Source organism: Dromiciops gliroides, chromosome 2 (assembly GCF_019393635.1).
Source record: "Dromiciops gliroides isolate mDroGli1 chromosome 2, mDroGli1.pri, whole genome shotgun sequence".
In the NCBI taxonomy this organism is placed as follows: Eukaryota; Metazoa; Chordata; class Mammalia; order Microbiotheria; family Microbiotheriidae; genus Dromiciops; species Dromiciops gliroides.
The window spans coordinates 241532523-241550285 of NC_057862.1; the positions used below are offsets into that span (position 1 = coordinate 241532523).

The following is a 17763-nucleotide window of genomic DNA, read 5'->3' on the forward strand; positions in this document are numbered from 1 at the left end:
GTTAAGTGTTAAGTGTCTGAGGCCGGATTTGAACTCAGGTACTCCTGACTCCAGGGCCGGTGCTCCATCCACTGCGCCATCTAGCTGCCCCACTAATATAGATTTAATATCATGGTGACTAAAAGAAGGAAAAGAATTTTAGTTTAATAAAAACTGCTAAAATATGTGTATAAAACCCACAACTTTTAGATGGGATTTCAGGAGTTTAGGATTAAAAAAAAAATCAACTGTACAATAAATACATTAAAGTTCATTGTGAATGACTTAGGATGATGCCTTGAGTGTATGTGGATAGTAGCATAATGGCTTAAAGAGAAAGAATATCGATTTATTATTTGAAATCTAGAAAAACACGATTTATAAAAAAAAAAAAGTGCAAGGATACAAAATGGGATGTGAACCATGTACACAACTTAAGAGCTGCAGCCAGTTCATCAGCACATAACTATTTTATGACTTAAGAAGATAAAACTCCAAAGAGACAGAAACATGATTTTAAAAGGACTAAATTTTAGAGGGGAAATTTCACAGGTTTCCTTTCAAGTGGCTAAGAGCCAGGAAGGCTTTAAGCCATTCAAAGTCTCAGAATGAAGAGGAGATAGGCTGAGACCGAGGACTGTAGAATGAGAGAAGAAAAAGCAGGGATCAAAAAAGCAGTTTGTTGGAGCTCTTCAGAAAGCATCAACATGACAAGTGGTCACCCGAGAAGGTGGCTTTAGAAGCTAGGCCCTGATTGAAGGAATGAAGACTACAATTTCAGCTATTAACTTTCAGAATCACTTACGCTTTAGAGAGGTTAATTTTCTCAAAAACGCATGTTGCCCATTTCTTCCTCCTCTGATTTTAAGAGAGGGAAAAGACAGGTACTGCACTGCTGCTTTGCTGGACAAAAAGAACTGGTTAGGTTGGCTCATCTTTCCCAAATTGTTCATCTAAGCTGTGAGCTTTTTTTCTGATTGGACAACACAGCATGTAAATAACTGGAGAACTGGCTGGGCAACAGAGTCCAGAGATAGTCAACCTGATGCTCCTTATATTAAGAAATAAACTTCTTCTAAGGCTTAATTTTAAGTTGAAAGAGCTTGTAAATGCTTGGAATATAGAAGTTTGCATAGGGAGAGAAGGGTGAGAACCAACAGATAAGCAATTATCATAGAGATGCCCCCTGAGTACAAAGGTTTTTCTTCTCTCTCTGTGATCCAAGTTTATTTCAGGATTTCATGTATTACTTTTATATGTAAGTATCTGTGTTCTTATTTCTTTTGTCTTATTGATAAGCAAATGGTTATATTTAGGATTTAAGTGTCATTGTTATTAGTAGCAGATTGTATAAATTGAAACACATAGGGAGATCTCAAGAGCAACAGTTGTAAGGGAGTATATTTCCTCTCAGCAGGGTTATTACCAACACCCTGAGATATTTACAAGTAACTGTAGAGTGATGGTCCTTCTCGAGGACCTTGGAGTTGCTAGTGAGGAAGTAGATCAGAATAAGTGAGGTAACTCAGAGTGAGTAGGTATCACCATAACCAGTGTGAGGGTTAGCCCACCCTGTAACACAAGCATTTTAGTCTCATATCTTTTGTTTCAGCTCTTCACTTTTTCCACCCATTCTTGAAATCCTTGTGGACAATTCATTCTGTTTTCTGAGATTTCTGGTTATTTTCCTCCTCTGGAATTTTATCTCGGGTTTCCCTTAACACATAGCATTTCTTTATTGTAGGAAGGTTCTTTTCCCCATTCGCTCAAACCTACAGCTTTAGTTCTTGAATTAGGCCTTTGTTCCAGGGCCAGGCTCTGCCAGCCCCTTTCCTCCACCCAGGCTGGGGCCGGCTGGTTTTCCTGTGCTGTCCACCACCAGAACCCAAAGCTGTCCTTACTTCAGGTCTCTTTGTGCTGTCCTATATAAGATGGAGAAGATTAGTGGTGTTTTGCTCCATTATCAAGGTGTTCCTTAGGCAAACTGGGTCCACAGAGAACTCTTCATGTCACCATCTTTTTTTTGTTTGTTTTGTTTCGTTTTTTTGTGGGGCAATTGGGGTTAAGTGACTTGCCCAGGATCACACAGCTAGTAAGTGTCAAGTGTCTGAGGCCAGATTTGAACTCAGGTCCTCTTGAATCCAGGGCCAGTGCTCTATCCACTGCACCACCTAGGTGCCCCATGTCACCATCTTAACAAGAAGTCTTTGTAAATACCAATGGATGTACATGCCTTTCCCATTAGAATGGAAGCTCTTTGAAAACAGGCTGGTTTTGATTTTTATTAGTATTCTCTTTAGTATACAGCACAGTGCCTGGCACATGGTAGGAATTTAATAATTGTCTGTGAATGACTTAAAAACCTACAAGAAGATGTCAATATCATACCTTGGAAGCTAGTTCATAACAGTTAACTTTCCCACATAAGTAGAAAAATCCAAATATAACTACATTAGAGCCATTCTCAACTATCCTTGATTATTATACAGCTTATTTACAAAGAATACTTTATTCATATTAAAATGGTATGTTATAGTAGAAAAGACTCTATACATGGAGTGAGAATACTTAGGTTTTAGTTCCAGCTCTCCCATGGGGTAGCTATAGAACCCTGGCCAAATAACTACCACCACAAGGCTTAGTTTCCTCGTTTACAAAATGAGGGCATTAGAGTAGATAATCTCTAAGATCTCTTCCAGGTCAAACACTCTGTAATTCTGCAAAAAATATTTGAGTGTATAGCTACAACATGAAATAAATGGGGGTGGGGTGGGGGACTAAATTCAGGGTAAATAACAATCCCCAAACATTCTGAGATTCCATTAGGAAAAGGGTGTGTGTGTGTGTGTGTGTGTGTGTGTGTGTGTGTGCACGCACACACACACATGCATGCTCATGCATGCACACATCTCTTGCTCTCTCAAGGACCAAAGAACTAAAAGCACAAATACGGTCAGAGATGAAATCAAAAGAATTGTAACCACAAAACAAAAATTAAAAATTAAAACCTGAGGTTCTAAGTCACTAAAAGAGTATCAGACTTGGGACACTGGGGAAAGTGGGGAGAGGGGGAAGTTGGGGTATAAATTTCAGTTGATCTCAATACAAGGACATGAGAAGAAGTATGGTAGAGTGGAAAAAAGGCCAGGTTTGGTGGGAGAGGAGCTAGGTTCAAGTCCCAGATCTTCTACTTTCAACCTGTATTACCTTGCGCAAGTCATTTCAACTTCTCTGTCCTCAGGTTGCTGAAGTAGAAAAAGAGTAGAATAGACTAGAAAACATCTGAATTACCTTTCAGTTCTAACTATGGCCCTATGTATGATTTTAGAATGATTAAATTATCAAAAGTAAGCAGAAATGTAATCTCTAATCAAAGAAACATAAAATGTCCCCAGTTTTAAGTATAAAGGAAAGAACTCTGCAAATATTTCAAAGGAATGACATAGGCATGGATATATGTGTCTACATATACATATATACACAAACCAGAACAATACAGGAGTTTTAAAAGCCCAACTTTGATAACCAACCTGTCTCCACCAAATCCAACAATATATCTGACTTAGAAGTATGAGAATTGGAATGACACCCCTGTTGGGAAGATATTGCAGGGAAACTCCACCATGAGGAGAAAGCATGTGATTTAAAAACCATGTGACTTTAGCATCTAGAAGTTAACCTGCACCCGGAAGTTACATCTATAGAACCAACTATGGGACCTGTCAATCAGTGCTACCAGTCAATTAGCTTGGGCGTGTGTGTGTGTGTGTGTGTGTGTGTGTGTGTGTGTGTGTGTGTGTGTGTACGTACACGGCCCTGTTTCCTGTTTCACAAAAGGCTTCTGAGAGAAGCCCCAGGAGAAGATGCTTTTCAGTTGGAGACTTCAGCAAGGGAGCAAGAGACAGGCATGACAGGGAGAGCAAGCACATTTCATACTTTTCCTCTCAAAACAGTGTTATAATAGAATGCTATGGCATAATTAAAAGGGTAAGAATCAAAAAATTGCTTACCAAAAGAATTACCTGTGCTTACTTATAAAAAAGGAAATTAATAAATGATAACAAAAATAAGCTACTGTTAAACCCAAGTTTCTGAACATTTCCATATTTTAACATCATGAAAGCAAATAGACAGATATTTTTTAAGATAACAGACATAAAAGCTAGGGCATTTGTCTTATCAATACACAATGCTGACACTTTTTTATCCAGAATCACGGCCAAGAAATGTAACTATCCACGTAAATGGAGAAATACAAATAAATTATAGAATATGTTAATTAGTATGTTGTGCTTAAAATGCTCTTTGCATTTAAGCAGTAATATAAAATTCTTCATAAAAATTTTATTTAATCCAACTCAATATAATAAAATGTTCATCAATGATGAATATTCAAGAAAACAAACACTTAGAGAGAGCATAGCTAAAGCACAAGACTACCAATGCAACATACTACTATTAAAACTTAAGGGAAGGGCAGCTAGGTGGCGCAGTAGATAGAGCACTAGACCGGAGTCAGGAGGACCTGAGTTCAAATCCGACCTCAGACACTTAATACTTACTGGCTGTGTGACCCTGGGCAAGTCACCTAACCCCAATTGCCTCACACACAAAAAAAACAAAAAAAAATCTTAAAGGGAAAAAAATCCACATTACCAAAGCATGAATTGTTTATACACAGAATTGTGACTATTAAAGTAACATTTTTCTATTTGCTTCTTACTATCAGTCAGATATTACTTAGATTTTGCTAAATATGAGGTGCTACGCTATGGTATAATGGAAGACAGACTTCTAGGATTAAATTCCTAATATAAAAAATTGTTACATTTTTAATATTTTCCCTCATACCTGCTTTTTATATCTAAAAATTAATCTAGTAGGTAAAAGGGTAACATAAAAATAACATATTTTGCCTAAGCTTAAATATAATAATACAAAACCAAAATTTTTGTTTCCCAACAAATGAAACAAGAAGATACGTTTTTGCAACTTTCTGTACCTCTCATGGTCATCATGATGAAATTAAATATATAAATTTTGTGTAGTTTATGGTTCTAAGAACTATGTATTTTGGAGATGTGTTTACTGAACTTTCCATGAACTTGAAGATTACTTGTTTTCCACAAACCTGAAGATGGATATTTGCCAACAAAGGGTTGTTGACCACAGGGAATTTCCTAATTTGCCAGATAGACCCATGACAATTAATGATAGTGTAAACAAAAATCCTTTCTATGTGCAAAATGCAGTGTGTTTTGTACACAACAAGAATCAAAGCACAAATAACAAAAAGGAGGAAAAGCAGAACTCTGTAAGAATCTAATTATTTTCTTATTCACAATTTTCCAAAACTGGGATGAGACAGGTAGCCTTTAAAACACATTATGTTTTTTTAAAAAAAAGTATATTTACATAGCTCACAGACTACTTTCATATATAATAGTTTAGAAAGTTTCAATACATTATTTTTTAACATCCTTCTACAAATATCTCTTAGTAAATACCAAAATCCATGTAAAAGGGAAGAATCGGTAAATATCATCTTGAAGTTCTCAAAATAAAATAATTTATTCCCCCCCATATAGAGCAAAAGACATCTAACCATGAAAACACAATAGCATTCAATTAATTATTTGTTCCCCCAGTAATACATAACATTTTAACAGCAAGAACTTTATATGAATGAACATTTTCAAAACTTAACTCTTTCTAATCACAAATAGTTTTGTGTTAGAAGCCATTAAAAATATTTAGCTCTACCAACTAAACATTTTTAATCCACATTAATGAAGACCCAAGTTATCTTAATTATTTTGTCAACATTATGGATATAACATTTCTCCCATCTTTAGGTCTCAGAAGCCTCATTTGAGAGGGTGCTATAAACACAATATCTTAATATTCCCATTCCTCCACAAGGGTCTTTCCCGATTCAACACAGCAGTAAATCACAAGCTCTAGCAGGTTCAACACCAAACAGAGAAGGCTTTAAGTGAGAAAGTAGCCAAGACACACACACACACACACACACACTCTCTCTCTCTCTCTCTCTCTCTCTCTCTCTCTCTCTCTCCTCCCCCCTTCTCTAACCCCCCTTCTCCCTTTCCTTTTCCCTCTCCCTCTCCTCCTGCAGCAGCCAATCTGCCTGAGTTCAAAGAAACAATAATGAGAAATTATATTTTTTGAGGAAAGCAACTATCGAACAATCTGCATTGGCAGCAGCCATACAGAAAACAATCATAGTTCTCCGGAATATGCAATCATGTTCTTTTGATACTTATATCAGTAATTACCTTTTTGCAGAACCTACCCTAAAAACAGTGTTTGCCACAAAACAGGCTAAGGTAGTTTCTACTCGACTTGTTTGAAAGAAAAAGCAACTGGATGATAATTCTATTTTAAGATGTTTGTATAAGCAACATATGCTCAGTTTAATTAAATTTTTAATAAAAGGATATATTCAAACTCAAAATTTAAAAAGTAGTAAAGCTTAAATCACATAAAAACAGATTAGTGGGGAAAAAATTAGAATCCAAATTAGAACCCAAAGCCTTAATTTATCACATTCAGGACCTTAAGGCCTGAGAAAAACAAACAAGATGCTCTAAGAAAACAAATACAGACTGTCAAAGTCTAATAATGAAACTATAATACCTACCTTAAAATGTCAATGCTTTGCTAACTTTAAAATACAATGACAAAGTACAAGACTATGTGATAGAAGCCAAGTTGTTCACTTTTTTCTGTACAGTATGAGAGCTTGTGACAAAATTTAGCTTTAGCAAGTAGTTAACTAAAGCTATTTCAACTAAAATAAGATAACTGAAAAATGATTATTGCTTTTTACATGAAGATTATATATTCAGTGTTCGATACAAAATGCAAAATTTAAAAAATTCAATTCTATTGTTTTAAAAATGTTGTTATAGAAGAAGTAAGCATACTTAGCTGAAAATGAGGAAATAAAGAAATGTAGAAATTGCAAACATAAGCCATAATATCTTCAAGTAATTGGGGTCAGATAAAGTAATTTTTACAAAGCTCTGAACAACATGACATGTTACAAAAGTAGAATTTTGAAATATTGGTGGACAAACTGCAATATAGTTAAAGTGCCCAAATGTCTGAATGAATCATCTTTACTTTATACAAAGAAAAGACCAGTCTGTCACAACAGCTAAATGTAATAAGCCATTACCACTGGTTAGGAAAAGAATGTCATCAATAATGGATTCAAAATTATTTTCATTAAATAATTACAAAAGCAATTTGTTGCTTGTGTCTATAACAAATGCAGCATATGGCATATGACCAAACTCCATTTTTAACTGTCTAAATGCACAGGAATATAGAGAAACATAACATGAAGTAACACTACTCAGTAATACACTGTAGCAGTTTCACTTGGCAAAATTTTCTTCTTGTAGTTTAGTTACTTACCTCCACTTGTTGCATCTTGCTCTTCCCCTTCGGGAAAAGTAACCTGGCTTGGCAAACTATTCCTAGATCGAGTGACTGATTCTAACTGTGAAGCCCTTCCCAATAAAGATAGTTCATCTAGTACTTCTCCTTCTTTGGCCTCAAGATCTGATTTCGAAGTAGTTAATGGTTTTATGCTCCCTGGTGCCATTAGCCTATTTGCATCATTCAAACATGCAACAGTACCACTGTCCAGGCTCAATACTCGGGCACGACTCTTGGCACTATTTGTGCTATTAGTCCGCCGTGATGTCCGCTTTTTGCTAGTTCCTTCAGGACCCATATAACCCTTGTGTGTATGTTCAGAATCAGCACTTCTTTCTTTATTAATGTATTTGGTCTTTAAAGCACTGTACTTTCCTTCAGGAGACTGACATGAATGGGAAGTGGTACTGGAAGAGCTATCACTGCTAAACTGGTGAGCTGACTGCATGCTTGAAGTCCTGCTCAAGTCACTTTGATCACTTGAATCCTCATCATGACAAAATATAGCACTGTGAGGTTTGGTAGCTGATATGCCGCGAAAAGAAACATATTCCCTGTGACGGCTTGAGTCAAAACTGCTAGCCCTCTTTTTTCCTGTCCGTCTCCTGCCTGACTTGTGGGCAGAGGCTGTGCGGTGGATTAAGCTCGAGGATTTAGGGCGCACATCCCCTTCCTTTTGTTTTCCACCAACATCTTTACAAATTCTTGAGTCAACTGAAACAGCTGACTTATCGCTCTGCTCCTCTCTTTTGTCAGTATTTCCAACAGTCTTGTCTGCTTGTGTAGTAAATTCATTTGCATGAGGATTTTTATTAGCTTCTTCAGACGCAGAGGTACTAAGACCCTTCTGACTTTGCACATCATCTAAGGCATTGGAATCCGTGGCTTCCTGTACACCACTATTTGTACTCAATTCCAAAGCAGTCATTTCACTGCTAGTCCTTTTATCACTGGTATAGCTACTATCTTCCTCTTGGTTAACAAAGACCTCTTTTTTCTTAGAAGTTCTTTTCCCTCCTCTAGGAGAATCTTCATGCTCTGATAAGATACTTTCTATGTGTGTTGAGCTTGTCTGCTCACTTTTATAACTACTGATGGTACTGTTCGTATCCCGATCAGTTCCACTGCAGTAGCTTTCTGTTGAGCCACTACTCCTTGTACTCAGGCTTCTTAAGCTGTCTACACTTTTGTCTGCTTTCAAAGGCTTGTTCTTTCCACTTTTTGCAGGGGGCTGTGGACTGAAGCTTTTCAAATCCCCAGATAAGCAAGAATTTTCTCCCAAAGATTCTTTGGATCCTGAATGAGGTTTGGAAGCTTCTAACTCACTGACTGGATCCAGACCTCGCCTTTGCTGATAGAGGGGGAAATCATTTAGAGTTGTATCTGGAAAAGCTACAGCAGAACTGGAGGTCCTTGGAACACCGCGAGGCCGGTGATCTTTCCTATAAGAGTGTGAGTGCAATGGCACAAGAGAAGCCACTTCTGTGTCACAGGCATTAGACAGAGACTGATCCACATGGTGGTGGTGGTTCGGGGAGCTTGCTTTGTCACTGAAGTCCCTTGGTAAGTCCTGTCCACAGGAAGATAATGAAGGCTGGATAGAGATGAAGGAGTCATTGGAGACTGGATGGAAAAGCTTCCGATCAGCTGCCAAATCTGTTTCAAACACATATTTGGAAAGGTTAACTAACATAAATCTGTTATATGCTTTCTAATGCTTAGCAATGGCAGGAATTCCTAATGTACAGTAAACCAAGTATAAACAATTTCTTAAGTAGTTCAGTGACAAGTTGCCAGCCACCCACTATTTACAGCCTTGATTCCTAATTTGTAGCTATACAAAGAAACCATTCTATGGATGGAATAGACAAAAATCACATCTATATGCTTAACTAACTGACCTGGAAAGAGTTGAGTAGATTCAGTGAAAGAATAAACATAATTCAGAATTCTTCTGAAATATCAAGGCCATTTTATAAATCAATAGAGGAATCATTTGAAATGGAAGAATATATGTCTAACAATACCTGGCCAGTACATTTAAAAGGTCATTAATGAAATAGTCTTGCTATTTATTTAGTACAGGAGGAAAAGGGGAAGATGACTAACCAATCACAGCTTCTATTTGTCACCCTATTTAACATAAGCTGGACACTTCTCAGATTCATAAACAAAAGGGAAGAATATATCTGAATATATCATTTTCATCTTCCACAAAGTTAAAATTAAATAAGGCTATTACTAATAAATCTTTCTATCATATTATATGAAATAAATAAATATTCATGACATGTATATGACATACACTAAATACCAGAATAATTTTCATCAATTTACTCCATGCAAAGCTATAGACATTTTAAATGCTATAAAAGAGAAAACATATTTTACTATTAATCTACCATAACTGCAACTGGATTAAGGCAATGTGATTATATAAGGCAACATTTTACTTAACAACTAGGTGGCACAGTGGATAGAGTGCTGAAACTCATCTTCCTGAGTTTAAATCTGACCTCAGACATTTCCTAGCTGTGTGACCCTAAGCAAGTCACTTCACCTGTCTGCCTCAGTATCTCCATCTGTAGAATGAACTGGGGAAGGAAATGGCAAACCACTCCAGTATCTTTGTCAAGAAAACCCCAAGTGGGGTTATGAAGTGTCAGACACTACTGAACAACAATCTAAGCCAAAGGTTAAATGATTTCGCTAAATTCCCACAGTTATACAACCAGGGGTATAGTCAAGATGTGAAACCAGCCAGGTCTTCTAACTCCAAAGACAGCCCAGCCTTTTTTCATCAGTACCACACTGTGCCACACTTGAAGAACTAAGGTAGAACAGGTCTTAAAAGATCATTTAATCCATTTTCCTACTTTTAGATGGGTCTAAAAATAAACCACCACCTTTTAAAATTTTAAAGCTATTCTGGTTTTTTTGTTGTTGTTGTTGGGTTTTGTTTTGTTTTGTTTTTTTAAAGAATTCAGCAGAGGTTGAATTTGTCAATCCTAACACCAGTAAGTCTTTCTGATGTTTAACCACTACTAATCACTTCATCCCTTAAAACTTCAGTCTCCTCATCTATAGAACGATTGAATCCCATGCTTCTAACCTAGATCTCTTGACCAGAGCATATACCAGATCTTCCCTGTTCTATTCCCAGTGTACACAGGAAAAAAAATTGTCCTCAAACTCTAAATTATGTACTCCAAATCACTTTTGTCAAGTTTAGTGAATGCTACAAAACAGGTGTGGCTTTTTTTAATATTATGATACAGTGGTCAATCCTTTCCTTGTAGTTAACAGAAAACTCATAGAAAGAATAAAATAAAACCCCTTCACTTTGGTTGGTAAAAGGTTTCAGATTAGCCAATTACCATTTCAAGCCCTAAGGTTAAGAAAAAGATATCTGTATCCTATAAATCTTTATAAATCTTTGTATTCACCCATTTAATAGGTATTGTTCATCTGAGCCACTCTCTGTGTGTTTAAAGAAAGAAGGGAATAAACATTTATATAGCATCTACTATGTGCCAGGCACAGTGCCAAGTCTTTACAATATTATCTCATTTGATGAAACTGAGGCAAACAGATTAAGTGATTTGCCCAAGGTCCCAGAGCTAGTATATGCCTCAGGCTGGATTTGAACTCAGCTATTTCTGATTTCAGGTCCAGCACTCTACAGCACCATTGGCTGGCTCTAAGAAAAGACTGGGGGGGGGGGGGGGCAGGGCGGAGAGATTTTATTTTTAGTAATTGGAACAAAAAAATTCCAGACTATTTTAAAAAAATCTTAATTTCAGAAAGTGTTAAAAATTTAGTAAAACTAATAGAAAATAATACAACAATATATAATATATAAAATTAGATGAACAGAGCACAGTACAGTGGGACTCCATTTTCTTTCTAGAATAAAAGAACCATATTGCTATGAATAAATAGCTGAAGGTCAAATGAGCTTTCTTACCTGCCAACATGGACATGCTGACATGTACTGTCATAGCTGCAGAACCCTTGGGTGCTTTTTCTAGTCACATCTTTCTCCCTACCTTATACTTCTACAACTGATTTCAAATTCAGTTATAGGATTGTATATTTATCCTATAAATTTTCATTTTGTTACTTTTGGCACCACTGTTCTAATGGACTGAAAGTCAGAATAGGGTAATATATTCCTGGTTCTGGAAACTATGCCTCCACTAACAATGCCTTACAATTTTTTGGTTGTAATTGGTTTTAATTTTTTTTGGTTGTACTTTTTGTACTATTACTCATAATGAGATTTCAATAGGACACACACTAAGTATCTCATACTTATCTTGGTGAAAAGATGGAGAAACATCAGCTATACATTAGCTCAATTAGATTCATAATTAAACAACTAGGCCCACATCATAGTAATTAAGACTGAATTCTAAGGAAAATATCCTATGAAACCACTGCTGGGGGCAGCTAGGTGGCACAGTGGCACCAGCCTTGGATTTAGGAGGGCCTGAGTTCAAATCCAGCCTCAGACATCTGACACTTACTAGATGTGTGACCCTGGGCAAGTCACTTAACCTTCATTGCCCCCACAAAAAAACAAAAAACAAAAGAAAAAGAAACGTTCCAATCAACACTTTTTTCAATGATTTAGATGCTAATATAGATAGCATGCTTTCAAAATTTACAAATGAGGGTAGGAGGAATAACTTCGTGGGCAACTGAGTCAAGATCGAAAAAGATTTTAAAGACAAAATAAATAAAATAAGACTCTAAATGTAACAGTAATAAATTTATTATACAGTATTATAAATTATAATTGATATATTTACTATGTGCCTGTCACATTCTATCTTGTTTGTATCGTCTTCATTTTAAGTATTATCACTACATTAACACGAATATATTATAAATACATCAAATATAAAGTCCTAGACTTGAGTTTTTAAAAAATCAACTGTACAAGTAGAAGACGAGGAGGTAGACAGTAGATCACATGTAAAAGTTCTACAGCAAACTGTTAGTTCAATAATAGAGGTAAGTGTCCCAAAGAAGAGAGGCATTTGTCTTGCTGTTCTGAGACCTTCTGTCAGACGACATCTAGAACATCATATTCAAAATAGTTCTTGGTACTCCTTAAGAAGGGAAATGACTAAGGCTAGTGTGTCCAGAGATGAACCAGGATAGTAAAAGGTCTGGATTTCATGCCATAAGAGCAAAGAACCAAGGATGTACACAGAAAAAAAGACCTGGGTAGGTGGCAAGATGTGGGGGGAGAGGAAGAGGGGAGAAGACATGATAACTGTTTTTAAATATTTGAAAGGATTTCTTATTTTTAAAAAGCAATTATATGCTTGCCTTCTCACGGGGGCGGGGGGGGTGAATTTGGATCTCAAAGTTTTAAAAATAAATGTTAAAAACTAATTTTACATGTTATTGGGAAAAATAAAATACTAATTTTTTTTTAAAGTAATAACATTTGTTTTTCTTGGCCTCAGAAAGAACCTAGAAACAAGGGAGTAAAAGTTACATGCAAGCAGATTTCAGTTCAATGTAAAAAATAATTACCTAAAAATACAAACTATTTAAACAGACTGCCTCAAAAGGCAATAAATTCTCCATCTCAAGAGGCTTGGTTTTGGTGTGTGTGGTTTTTTTCTTTTAAAGGAACAATGAACCCTTTGGGAGCTATTATAAAGGGGATTTTTGTTCTGATACAGGCTAGGCTAGGTGACCTCTAAGATTTCTGAATTTCTAAAACAGGGGGTATCAAAAATATTGATGACAAGCTGCTATAGTTCCATAAAAGCTGGAAACTTTTGTTCTGACTGTCAAATCCTAAATGCTAATTACATTATACAATCACTGACAGGAGCTAGAATGGACCTCAAAAGGCCAATGACTTCAGCTCCTTCATTTAACAGATAACCTCCCTGGCCCTCAGTTTCTTTTTAAGTGATTTTCCTAAGATCACAGAAGCTATAAAGGAACAAGATGTATGTCACACAAACAATTAGGTAGTAAGAGGCAAGATTTGAACCTAGGTCCCTGGAGTCTAGAGACAGCAATGTGTCCACAGTATCATGCTGCCTCCTAATAAGAAGGCACATTTGGAAGAACTTGGCAATAACATCCATGCAATTTAAAATTTACATATAACTGATAGAGTTCAAACTATCCAAATTTAAGGACTTTTAGTAGCTTTATAAATTTTGCTATCTTACATTTCCATTACATATCATCCACAGACTAATGAAAAGAATACAGAATTTGAAGGTAGAAGACAAGGCATCAAGTCCTCCTATGTATGACCTTGGGAAAGTCATTTAATCAGTTTGTGCTACAGATTTTCTACGTGTAAAACAAGAATATTTTATCTGTCAATTCCTACTCTAGAGGAATTCTGTGAAAATAAAATAATATTCATGAACATTCAATCATTCACTCCAAATATTTTGTCACCTTCCTAACACAGCTCACCTTTTCACCACCTGGAACAGCTTCCTGGAGACCAGATAGTCAAAGACCACCCTACCATCCTGAAAAGAGTCAATGAACTCAGCTCTCCAACTCTGTCTTGGAATTCACTTGTCCTGGTGGTTGCTGAGTACTCATATGAATGCAAACTCACTTATCCCACTCTATCTGGCTGGCCCAGGACCAAGCTTCAAACTCCATTCCCCCATGACACTCTGCCATCAGCCCTAATGCTGCACAAATAACTTCCTAGAGCTCTCCCTCCTCCCCCCCGTCCCTTCTACTTTCTTCTCAGGAAGCAATGATTAAATCGATGCTACCACTGTTTTTGGAAAGGGTCCTCTGATTCAGCTCCATTCACCATTCCTAGGATGCCATAGATGAAAACTTCCTTCCTCAGAAGCCACTGCATTATATGTGTTGTTTCCTCCACTAAAATCGAAGCTTCCCGAGGGCAGGGACTGTCACACTTTTCTATCTGCCTTTCCAGTGACTACTATAAGCCAATGCTTGGCTTGTAGTAGACACTTAACTGATTTTTTATTTGATTTCTCAGATTCCTGAACATTTAAGCACAAGAGAATCTCACCTTGTTCTTCACTTCCTTCTTTACACAGACTAGAACTCTGTCCGAGGCTTAAACTAATATCATCGGAAGTCTTGGCAGTGTCAGTATCTCCTAAAAAAAAAAAAGTTTAAAAGAAACACATTAGGGTGTTTATTGTCTTAAAAGAAAAAACTATACCTCCTGGCTAGACTAAGGAACTGAATATATGGGTAACTATGCATCTATCCAAAGGTATCATTCAATTCCAAAGTTAAAAAAAATGGATGAACTGTGAGATTCTGAACTCCTAATATGCCAGTAAGCCAAGAAATTAAATATCTGGAATAAAATACTTGCTATTTCTTATACATTTAAATAATCTTGTAATATACCAATTTTCCAACTGCTTTTAAACTACTAATAGTAAAAAAAAAAAAAAACAAGGACTTCACAACTGGAAAGCTATTAAAATAATAGTAATTTTTCTATAAAGATGTAAAGGAGAACAAAGGGAAAAAGAAAAATGTAGCATATATAATTATTTTTCCCTTACCACCATTCCCTATTTTGTATTCTTAATTTAGAAGTTTAAAATTGAGTAATCTAATCTGCCATACTTCACCCCAGTAATACAAAACGCAAATGCCCACCCACTAAAACAAATCTTAAAAACAAAACTCAGATTTTAACAAAAGCTTAATTTCTCCAGCTCCACAAATTAAACAGAAAAGTCAAAAGAATCAATTTATTAGAGAAGTTCAATACATTCACACTTTTATGGCATGTTTATGCAAACGGGAATAGTTTTGTTTTGTTTTTTGCAGGGCAATGAGGGTTAAGTGACTTGCCCAGGATCATACAGCTAGTACATGTCAAGTGTCTGAGGACAGATTTGAACTCAGGTCCTCCTGAATCCAGGGCTGGTGCTTTATCCACTGAGCTGCCTAGCTGGCCTGGAATAGCATAATTTTAATTTATCAACTTCTAAAATAAAAATTATTTTCTATAAAATTATTAGGTCTAAAAATCCACTATGAAGAAAGATTCTGACAATGTATTTCAACCTAAATTAGCACATTAATGATCAATATTTTCAATAAGCCTGCAAGAACCTTGGTGCTAGATTCAGACATACTATTAAAAAAAAGGGGGGGGGAGGCAGCTAGATGCCCTCATTGCCCTGCCCCCCCAAAAAAAATCTTCCAGAGAATATAGATGAAATTAGGAAGAGTACAGCAAATAGATGCCATTTGTTTTGGTAGATGGTACAGGTTTACCAGGTTTTTGAGTGATCAGTTTTTGCTGGTGAGAACAGTGGAACAACCAAATTTTCAAACTTTACCATCTCAGTACCCTCATGCATTACAAGAGAAAGTAACAATGGTACTTAATATCAAATGGGGGGCAGCTAGGTGGCACAGTGGAGAGAGCACTGGCCCTGGATTCAGGAGGACCTGAGTTCAAATCTGACCTCAGACACTTGACACTTACTAGCTGTGTGACCCTGGGCAACTTCATTTGCCTCACCAAACCGCCCCCCCCAAAACAAAACAATATCAAATGGGGGAGGGGGGGAGGGGAGGAAGGGGGAATAATATGATTGATTTAGAACTAGAAGAGCCATTTAAGTCCTCTAGTTCAACTCTCATTTTGACATTTGATGAAACTGATCCAGAGTGATTAAATGACTTCCTTAGGATTATAGAAGTAGTAAAGAGGTGGAATTTGAATCTAGGACCTCAAATTTAAAATTCAGTGATCTTTCCATTATACCAGTAAACTAAGCAAATAGATATGTAAGAATCTGTACCAGAGGTAACATAATTTTCAGAATCTCAAAGAGAGGCAGCTAGGTGGCACAGTGGATAGAGCACTGGCCCTGAATTCAGGAGGACCTGAGTTCAAATTTGGCCTCAGACACTTAACAATTACTAGCTGCGTGACCCTAGGCAAGTCAATTAACCCCAATTGCCTCATCAAAAAAAAAAAAAAATTTCACAGAACAGAATCTCAAAGAGAGGAAAATTTTTTTAAAGAATAGACATGATTTTTATCCCTCAAAGATAACAAAGATAACATCAAGCAACTACTAACCAATATTCTTATTTTCTCACATAAGATCTTCAAAAGAATTATCTACACACACATTAAGTGGATCCTTGAAGAAAATATGAGGAGGAACAGGCAGGATTGGCACAGAAATTTTTTCTACAGCAGACTATATCATTATAAATACACAACTGGGGGCAGCTAGGTGGCGCAGTGGATAGAGCACCGGCCCTGAAGTCAGGAGGACCTGAGTTCAAATCCAGCCTCAGACACTTAACACTTACCAGCTGTGTGACCCTGGGCAAGTCACTTAACCCCAACTGACTCACCAAAATAAATAAATAAATAATGCACAACTGATTGAGAGGGCATGGAGAATCAGATCTGCCAATTGTTAACTGATTTTTTTAAATGACTTAGTAAAACATAAGGCACCTGTCATACAAAGTATCTTTCATTTACCTTTTACAATTATACAACACTATGAAAATATAAAATTATATCAAATGTGACTATATAGTTACCTTCATTGAATAATCCACTGACTATTGACATCAAAGCAGAGAGAGATGTTAACCTTAAGGTGTCATGGAAAATGTTCTAAACATAGTGCCAAAAAATAAAAAAAGATTCCCTAATAATAGTGGCAGTGCCTGAATGTTCCTATTAAGATGAGATATACTAATTAGCTTGGTCTTCAAAACTCTCTAAGACTACCTTACAGCAGAGCAAAATATTATTTCTTAGCGTGGATGGTTAAACATAAGTGGATGGAAAACATATATTGCATAAACTATGATATATACAACTGGACAGGCAGTACACTGAATGAGTCCAAATAATCCAACCAGAGGGGAAGTAATATCATGACGGACTACCCATTCAGTTTCATGTGCATTGTTCCGTTGCCTTGAGTTACTTATAATAATAGTTCTTGGTTTCATTATTTTATTATACAGCTAAACAATAGCTGTAGGGTAATAGTGGTGCTAAAAAGATGAAGGTTTCTACCAGCAAGCTGTTTGAAATCACTAAAAGCATCTTATAGTTTTTCAAATATAAGCTAGCCTGATCTACTCAATCCTTGGTTTGGCTCATTGCTGAGTTCATCATGTATAGATTATAAATTAGTTTCTGGTGCAAAAGGCCTTCTCTTTAACATAAATACTAGAGGTGACATATTTTATCCCTCCTCCAAGGATGGTGTAATAGAGCTCTACAATAATGAAATACCACTATCTCAGGAAAAGAATGAAAATAAT

At 36.4% G+C, this 17763-nt stretch overlaps 1 protein-coding gene across 5 annotated transcripts in view; it reads right to left on the minus strand.

Annotated features, from left to right (window-relative positions):
* Positions 1–17763, minus strand: part of PCNX1 (pecanex 1) — a 212978-nt gene that overhangs the window by 131527 nt on the left and 63688 nt on the right. For all 5 annotated transcript variants that reach the window (XM_043989028.1, XM_043989027.1, XM_043989025.1 and 2 more), the window contains exons 5-6: positions 14495–14584; positions 7423–9102 (exon numbers count right to left, since the gene is read on the minus strand). In XM_043989028.1, coding sequence (XP_043844963.1) covers positions 7423–9102; positions 14495–14584 — 1770 coding nt within the window. The remainder of the gene's footprint in view (positions 1–7422; positions 9103–14494; positions 14585–17763) is intronic.